General features: G+C 35.7%; 1 protein-coding gene across 1 annotated transcript; it reads left to right on the top strand.

Annotated features, from left to right (window-relative positions):
* Positions 1 to 4895: 4895 nt before the first annotated feature.
* Positions 4896 to 9590, top strand: LOC133733594 (cytochrome P450 71D11-like). The gene is made up of 2 exons (XM_062161234.1): positions 4896 to 5836; positions 8858 to 9590. The coding sequence occupies exons 1-2, from the start codon at positions 4928 to 4930 to the stop codon at positions 9488 to 9490; spliced, it is 1542 nt and encodes a 513-aa protein (XP_062017218.1). The 5' UTR covers positions 4896 to 4927; the 3' UTR covers positions 9491 to 9590.
* Positions 9591 to 9798: the final 208 nt, after the last annotated feature.

Here is a 9798-nt window from a genome sequence, read left to right as displayed (position 1 = left end):
TCAATTCAAAGAAAATGGGAAAACCGACCGTTGGATGTGATTATTACAATAAATTATGAGTGTGGTTAAAAATTTAGTCAATTTCACCATAGTTTCGAACTCGATCGGATTAGTCAACTGTAGTCACTTGCATGTTTTCTTGGTTGACCGATGGCGTGATGAATGCAAAATTTGTTTATTTTTTTACATCACGCTTGTAAATAATTCATCGATGGATGTGTGTGGACATAAGATAAAAATTTCAATTTTTAATTACAAATACGTTGGCCTATACTAATTTGTCTCCTAAAGTTGTATGACTTATACATTGCATTTAAATTGTTGAGGTCCATTCTAAAACAACCATGAAGTGGAAGATGAATTTGGAGAAACCAACCGCTCGATTGAGAGATTGTAATATTTTATGGTGGTTGTAAAAAATCTAGCAAATTTGGTTATCGTTTCGAATTCGATCAACTAGGTCAAACGTATTTACTCTTATAAACCTATATTTATATATCATACACTCCTAAGAGCAACCCCTATCAATTCAAAGAAAATGGAAAAACCGACCGTTGGATGAGTTTATTACAATAAATTATGAGTGTGGTAAAAAATTTAGCCAATTTCACCATATTTTCGAATCCGATCGAATTGGTCAACCGATATTTAGAATATATATATATATATATATATATATATATATATATATATATATATATATTATAAACACACACACATATATAGATATATCTATATATAACACACACACACACACACACACACACACACACACATATATATATATATATATATAATATTTTACGGGCCGGGCCTAGCGGGCCTTTGGCGGGCCGGGCTTTTAGGGGCTTTTTGCGGGCCGGCCCACTACCCACCCGAGGCGGGCTTTGCGGGCTTTTTAACGGGCCGGGCTTTTAGCCCTCAGGGCCGGCGGGCCTCCATCGGCCCACTTGATCCGCGGGCTTTTTTATGAGGCCTAAATTGACTGAGTTACCCACTTATTTTTTACCAAAATAGCACGGGACAGCGCGTGTAATACACGCACCCGTTACTGATCCAGTGATCCGGGTGCGTGCTCACTTGGGTGGGTGGAAGTAGCTCTGATTAAAATTAATGATCATTAATGATTGAAGGTTCCTAACTGTTGTAAAGTCAAAGGACACCCTTAATGATTATTGATTATTAGTAGACCAAGTACGACAAATATATCAACGTGATAAAACATGGACCTCGTACTTGCCGTAGGGCGGCGTTGTGGCAAAAGCTAAGAGTCTAAGACCGCGCCTGCATGAATGATCAATCGTTTTGAAACACGAGTTTGCGTGTACGTATGATACAGCCATATAGGCCGGTGACTGATGACCCCATTGTAATGAAAGCTTATTGCGATGGCACTCCGCTCCCTTATAATCACACTCTTAATTGTATCTCCCAACTAGGCGTATAGGCGTAGTACACTAGGTTCTCATACTTAATTGAACCCATGTTACATACATATAATTACAATTATGTAGCCGTAGTACACTAGGTTCTCATACTTAATTGAACCCATGTTACACCAATCTTTTGATCATCAACACTCAAAATCCGTCTCATGAGAATCTTCTGGATTATGGTTATCGTTAGGGGACGCCTCAACGTCAGAACCTATTCTTGAGAATATAGAGCTCTATGAAAATTACACTAGTGTACATGAGACGTGGGATAGAAACTCCATCATAATTGATGATATAGTTGCGCATGAGTTTGTTGAGTCCAATGATATCGAACCACACTCCGTTGATGAATGAATGCCAACTTAGAGAGATTTGGCTTAAATAAAAAGATGTGATCCAGGTTAAGTTAAATTCTCTAACGAAGAGGAAGGTTTTTGAGCCAGTGATGCCAACACCTCCTGACATAAAACCTATTGACTAATGGGTCTTTGTTAGAAAGTGTGACGAGAAAAGGAGATGGTAATCTCGCCTTATGGAGCAAGGCTTCTCACAAAACGCCCTGGAATCGACTACAATGAGACATATTCTCTCGTAATGGATGTCATTGCACTCTACTATCTTGTCAGTTTGGTAGTTTCTGTATAACTGAACATGCAGCTTATAAATGTGGTCACTATGTATCTCTATGGGGATCTAGATACGGAATACACATGAAGGTTCATGATGAATTTTATTTACCCAAGTCAAATGACTCTAAACCACGGAGCGCGTTTGCAAAAGAGGTTGAAACGCTCACTAAGTGACTACTTGATTGGGAAGGGTGTGTAAACGCCCTCGCGTTTCTATGACAAGTTTCGGATTCTATTGCTGTTCATGTGGGACATGATCTTCATTGGAAGCCCTTAAAGAGTTAAGGGAAACCGCTGAACACTTGAAATCCGACTTTGAGATGAATGATTTTGGGAGAACACGATTATGTCTCGGTTTGGAACTTGAGCATCGTGTTGATAGATGCTTTGGCATTTTGACAAGGTCAAGCCTTCAAGCACCCCCATGATCGTCCGTAGTCTTGATCCTAAAAAGGATCCTCTTCGTCCAAAGGATGATGACAAAGATGTGCTAGAGGCAGAAGTGCCTTACTTAAGTACAATAGGCACATTATTGTACTTAACTCAATGCACAAGACTGGACATCTCATATGCTGTGAACTTGTTAGCTAGGTATAGCTCTGCGCCAACGCGACGCCATTGGATTGATGTAAAAGATATCTTTCGATACTTGAAATGTACTATTGATATGGGCTTGCTCTATCCCTACAGAGAGATAATTGATTCGGACCCGTCACATACCAGGAATGCCGCCAACACTGGCCTGCATCCTTTATCTGCATCTCAAAACAACATTAGTGTTTTAGAAGGTTTTACTGATGCTGGGTATCTCTCTGACCCACACAAAGGTTATTCCTAAAAGGGTTAAGTATTCACCATGGGTAAAGACCGCGATATCTTGGAGGTCTACAGAATAGACCTTAGGTGCTATATCTTTGAACCATGCAGAGATTATTGCTCTTCACGAAGTGGTTCGTGAATGTATATGGATTGGATCCATAATTACTCATGTTTGAAGCAGTTGTGGTTTGAAGTCTACCACAAGATGAGCCTACGAGCATTTATGAGAATAATGTTGCTTGCTTTGAGCAAATGAAGCAAGGCTACATCAAAAGCGACAACACCAAGCATAATCAGCAACAACAGACTCTCCTCAAGATCAGACTGAACCAGGTTCGATCTGAGGACAATGTGACAGACTTGTTTACTTAGTCACTGCCTAAATCCACGTTAGAGAAACATATTGCAAGCATTGTTTGCTAAAGTTATCCGAACTCCCATGATCGTTGTCATCAGGGGGAGATGTCTACATGTATGGTCTCGAAACGTGAAGGGTGTGTTGTGCTCTTTTTCCCCTTCGACCGAGGTTATTTTTGTCCCACATGATTTTTGTTACTCGGCAAGGTTTTTAATGAGGCAACGAGAGGAGCACCACGTTTGGGCGACACAAGGGGGAGTGTTAAGTAAATGCAGAATATGTGTCTGGCCCAAACTCGAGGTTACTTGCTCTAGTTGAAATAGGTTTATGTTAGAGATATTAGAATCTTAGTAGATATCCAATCAATGTACGATTATGTTTCCATGTACAACTCTATCTCTATGCTTGTAATCCTCTATATAAAGAGACCCCTATTATCAATGAAAGCACGACTCAATTCTTTCCCAATTCAGTTTTCCTAAAATAATTTGGAATTTTCTTAAACTATTATGATATAGTTATTACTCGATATTCCAACCAAAAGCCCTTGAAATCCTTCTTTTAGCCAATTCAAAGGGATTCCAACAATATATCAAGATCAAGAACCAATCCTCTGATAAATTTTGGTGGAGGATAGAACTGCTCATAAGAGAGAAATATCATGTGATTTTGATTCAGTCTTCTTCTTGTGGTTGAAGATATAGATAAAAAGTAGAATAACAGATTGTTGTGTCTCGTGTTCAAGGGCGTTTTGGTAAAAATAAGGATGTCTACTTAGCTTTTCAAGTATTCTAAAAAGTAAATTAGAGGTGTACTAAGTATGGGATGTCCAAATAGCAAATTTGGAGGTCCAACTAGAATCACCCCAAAAGTTATTGACAAGTCTGTGAAGAAAGTTTTATGGAGAGATGATGCTTCGTCCCCTCCTGTGAAGACAGTGTGTTTCCCTAAGGCTTTGGGGGGATTGTGAATTCGACCTGCCGCTTTCTTTAATAATGCTGTTTTGGCCAAGTTTGGCTGGAAAAGGTTAACAGATCATGATAATTGGTGGGTGGAGTTAGTAACGCAAAAATATCTTAGAAAATTCTCTTTCTTCAAGCTTAAAACGCAGGCCAATTAATCATTTTATGACTTGGAAATGCATCCTACATTCTAGAGATCTTATTACTCTAGGTATACGTTATTGTTGGTAATATTAAAGCTATTAAGTTCTGGACCTAGCTATGGGTACTCTGGTAGACCGTAGACCTAGCTCATGTTTAGTGTGTGCTGGTGTTGTCACTCAACTTTGTAAAATTATGTATAATTAACTTGTTTACCATATAAGCTATGAAAAAGTTCAATAAAAATCAAGGGCAACCTCACTTAAAATGAAATTCAACATATAGTTATAGCTTTATATATTAATTTTATATATGTGTGTGTTTATATATATATATATTCTTTCTGAATTTTACTGTACTCGATCGTCGGGTGCAATACATATTAACCAAAAACCTCGCCCTCACAAAATTAAAATCCTAGGACCGACATGTTTCCAAAAAAAAAAAACTTCATATAATAAATGTAAAATGCAAAATACCAATTAGCTAGTTCCATATATAAATGTAAAATGCATGCATGCAATTTCACCAATTAGCTTCAATTATCCAGACTAAACTACCAGCTGCTTCATTATTTATTTCATGGAGCTGCTTCAATCTCCTTCCTTACAAGCTCTGCTTATATTTTCTCTCTTTCTCATTGCACTACTGAAAATAGCCAAGCGAGGCAAAACCAAAGACTCCACTTCAAACTTACCCCCCGGACCATGGACGCTACCCTTCATAGGAAACTTGCACCAGCTCGTTGACTGTCTACCCCATCACGGCCTCAGAGACTTGGCTGAGATATATGGACCTCTTATGTACTTGAGGCTTGGAGAAGTTCCAACCCTAGTTGTTTCGTCAGCAGAGTGTGCCAAGGAGGTGATGAAAACCCACGACGCCATCTTTGCAACGAGACCCCATACCCTTGCTACCAGGATCTTGACTTACCGTGGTACAAACATTGGTTTTTCACCATATGGTGAATACTGGAGAGAACTACGAAAGATTTGCATGCTAGAGCTTTTAAGCACAAAGCGTGTCCAATCGTTTCGACGAATTAGGGAAGAAGAGGTCTTGAAACTCATTAAATGGATTGCATCAAGGCCGGGATCACCCATCAATCTCACTGAGGAAATCTACTCATGCACATACTGCATAACTTCGAGAGCAGCCTTTGGTAAAAAAAGTAAAGACCATGAAAAAGCCATTTATATTGGGAAGGAAGCTGCAAAAGTGACAGGAGGCTTTGCACTTGCAGATTTTTTCCCTTCCGTCAATTTGCTGCATGTGATTAGTGGAATGAGAACTAAACTCGAGAAGCTGCATAATGAAGCTGACATGATAATGGAAGATATCATCAAAGAACATAAAGAAGGCAAGACAACAACAAAATCTCAGGGCGAGGGTAAAGCAGAGGAAGACTTGGTAGATGTACTCTTAAAGTATCACGATCATAGTTGCCTGAAGTTTTCTCTAACTGTTGAAAACATCAAAGCTGTAATCCAGGTAAGTAAGTATATATGTACGTACATATAGAGATTTATAAATTAATCCCATAGTTTGCTATGTCTCTTATAATTAGGTTGTCCGATCCATATATACATCATGTCGATCGAGCTCAATTTATACTTCTAATGACTAGTATTTGCTCAATTACTTCCGGCCTAAGAGACTTGATCCTGGCTCCTTAATTAATTATCTATGACTCTAGCCATTGACAATTGATTCACAAAGAAACCAAGAAAAATATAACAATAAAAACACAAGAAAACTGTGAATAAGGAAGCTTGTTATATTTTTCTTTAGGGTTATTATCACAAATGGTACCTGAACTATACCTCAATTTTATCGATGGTACCTGAACTTCAATTTTGATCACAACCAGTACCTGAACTTTTCGATTTCATTTTAAATGGTACCTAGAGCCACCTCCAGTCACTATTCCAACTAAAAATGGCATGTAAAGGCAATCATAGTGATGATCTTTGATGATTTCAAGGGTTGCAATCATATATAGTGATGATTTTTTTGGTAATAGACTTGCCTTGAACTTTTTTTAAATTTTTTTATATTTTAGATTTGGCTTTTTTGGCCGGAATAGTGACCGAATGTGGCCTTAGGTACCATTTAAAATGAAATCGAAAAGTTCGGGTACTGGTTGTGATCAAAATTGAAGTTTAGGTACCATCGATAAGATTGAGATATAGTTCAGGTACCATTTGTGATAATAACCCTTTTCTTTATTAGTTAACTTTGTATTCACGCTTTCCTTGTGCTTTCTATTGTTATATGAATTAATTAACTTGCTAGTCTTTCCAAGCTTGAATACTCTTTCCAAATATATTTTTCTTCAATTGCTTTTTTTTTTTTCTTTTTTTCTTTTCCTTCTGAGAGAAACAAAGTTCACAGCCGATAGTCTTTCGAATTCCAAGCTTCGAGTTACTTCTAAATAAGCTTGGATTTGAAATCCTCCCTTGGTTTTTGAAAGACCTAAATACACTTTTTCAAAATTTGAAAAGTGCTTTTTTTTGTTTTATTATTATTTTATTTTATTTTTTATGAGAAAACACTTGTCAAGTGCTTCTGAAAATCACTTTCAAGTGCTTCTATACCTCAACTGAGACACATTCTATTTTTCTTTACAATTATTTTGTATTCATGATTGATTTTCTTTAGGATTAAATACTCGTTATTCCTCATACTTTTGCATGAAAAACAGTTTAGTCTAAATTTTTTAAATTAAACAGTTTAGTCCTTATTTTTTCTAATATTTCTCGCACAACATATCCTAAAATGACTATTATACCCCTCACTTTTTTTTTTCTCTCTCTCTCTCTATATACACACACACACACACATACATATATATATATATATATAGTGTGTGTGTGTATATATATATATATATATCTCTCTCTCTCTCTCTCTCTCTCTCTATACACACACACACACATATATATACACACACATATATATATATATATGTGTGTGTGTGTGTGTGTGTATATATATATATATATAGAGAGAGAGAGAGAGAGAGGGGCAGAAAAAAAAAAAAAAAGTGAGGGGTATAATAGTCATTTTAGGATATGTTGTGTGAGAATTAGAAAGAATAAGGACTAAACTGTTTAATTTTAAAATTTTGGACTAAACTGTTTTTCATGCAAAAGTATAAGGAGTAACGAATATTTAGTCATTTTCTTTATTAGTTCAAAAGTGTTTTTGGATACACTTTTTCAAAATTTGAAAAGTGTTTTTTTTTTTTTTTCACAAGGAAGCACTTGTCAAGTGCTTTTGAAAATCACTTTCAAGTGCTTCTATACCCTCAACCGAGACACATTCTATTTTTCTTTACAATTATTTTGTATTCATGATTAATTTTCTTTATTAGTTCAAAAGTGTTTCTGGCTCGATCTCTCAAAAGCACTCCCAAACATACCCTAACTATGTTTTTCAGCTCGACTCCTTAAATCCTGCATTAATTTGTGGTAATCTTTCAGCACCACAAAAAGAAAAAGAAAAAAAAAAGAACAATTGAAGAAAGAAAACAAACATCATGTGATTGAAGGAGGAGGAGAGAGCAAGGATATGTTCACTATGATAAAGATGCAAAACTATCAAAAGTGTAATAGTTTCAGAATGAGAAGGATTAATTACAAAATACCCCCCGAATTATGAGGCTATTTTCATTTTCAAACCGAACTATCAGATTTTTGCATTTGCATACCTTAAGTTTCATTCCATTAGTATTTTGATACCTTGACCACTAACACCGTTAACATCTACTAATATTGTAGGACATTTCCGCCAATTCATCAATTTTTTAATTAAAATTAAATTTTCTTGATTAAACTTTGTAATTCAGATAAAAAAAAAATTTGTAACTTAAATTAAATTTTTTCATTGGGATTGTTTCTAGTGTTGCTCAAATCCGAGAACGTATGTTCACCAATGGACACCAAAACCAATCGGTTGTGTGATTGAATTGTTTCTTATTGGCTACTAATTTATTTAATTTTTTTTGATCAATTTTTCATTTAATTTTGTTTTGCTTAACATTATTCCATAAAAATATATATGAATTCTTCTAGTTATTTTTATCCATTTTATGTTTCAAAACTTGTAATTTTGACAAACTATTAATATTTGATAATTTCAACAAAAAATAAATGTCAAAAATTGTAAATTCACTGAAGTGACGAAAAAACCCTTTGAATTTTAACGGTATTAGTGGTTAAGATATAAAATGATAACGGAATGAAATTTAAGGTATGCAAATGCAAAAAACTGATAGTTGGATATGAAAATATTATGAGACGTTTGAGGGGTATTTTGTAATTAATCCAAATAATAAACTACTGAGTCCAAGATATTTGAATATATTGTTAGGTTGATTTTTTGAAAGCGATTTCTAGAAGCATTTTACTTGTTTGATTGGACGAAACAAAATATAAATATTAAGAGGGATTGTTGTAGTTGGTATCATATAAATTAGTTAAACTTATGTAGCTAACTTAACTATTTCAGGACATCTTTGGTGCTGGAAGTGAGACATCATCCACAGTTGTGGATTGGGTAATGGCAGAGATGATAAAGAATCCAAGAACAATGAAAATGGCACAAGATAGAGAAGTGTTTAACAGAAAAGGACATGTTGATGAAACTGGCATCAAGGATATGAAATATTTGAACTTAGTTATCAAAGAGACATTGAGATTACACCCTTCTGCTCCCTTGCTACTTCCGAGAGAATGCAGAGAGACCTGTGAGATAGCTGGATATAAAATACCCGTCAAAACAAAGGTAGTTATTAATGCATGGGCAATTGGTAGAGATCCAAAGTTCTGGACGGAGCCTGAAATCTTTTATCCTGAACGGTTCGTTGATAGCTCTATTGACTACAAGGGAACCAATTTTGAATATATCCCGTTTGGTGCTGGAAGGAGAATATGTCCGGGGATTTCCTATGGTCTGGCGAATGTGGAGCTCCCAGTTGCTTTGTTGTTGTATTATTTTGATTGGAAACTCCCCAATGAAATGAAGAATGAAGACCTGGACATGACTGAGGCTTTCGGTGTTACTGTTCGCCGAAAAGAAGATTTACACTTGATTCCCACTCCCTGTTATCCTCCGCCTACTACAAGAGTCTACGAGTGTTAACTACTTCATGTTGTGAAATAGTCGTTGTTTGTTATATCTATAATTTTTCCCTTCTCATAAGAACTACACCATATTGTAATGAGCAAATAAGATTGAAAGAAACGAAGAAATTCATAGATAAAAATTTCTTAGACCTATATCTGAGCTCATGGATATTTCATCAACATTCAATTTTTCTTTCAGAATATTTTATCGACATTCAATATTTCGTTACAAAACTGGGTTATTGCCCAAAATACATGGTATTCAACACAAAATTGCATATTAAGAGTAACATACTATCCTCAGCTCCATGAAAAAAAAAAACA

The sequence above is a fragment of the Rosa rugosa genome, chromosome 2 (genome assembly GCF_958449725.1).
Source record: "Rosa rugosa chromosome 2, drRosRugo1.1, whole genome shotgun sequence".
Taxonomy (NCBI): domain Eukaryota; kingdom Viridiplantae; phylum Streptophyta; class Magnoliopsida; order Rosales; family Rosaceae; genus Rosa; species Rosa rugosa.
The sequence above is the reverse complement of the archived record's forward strand: the minus strand, read 5'-3'. Positions and strand labels throughout refer to the sequence as shown.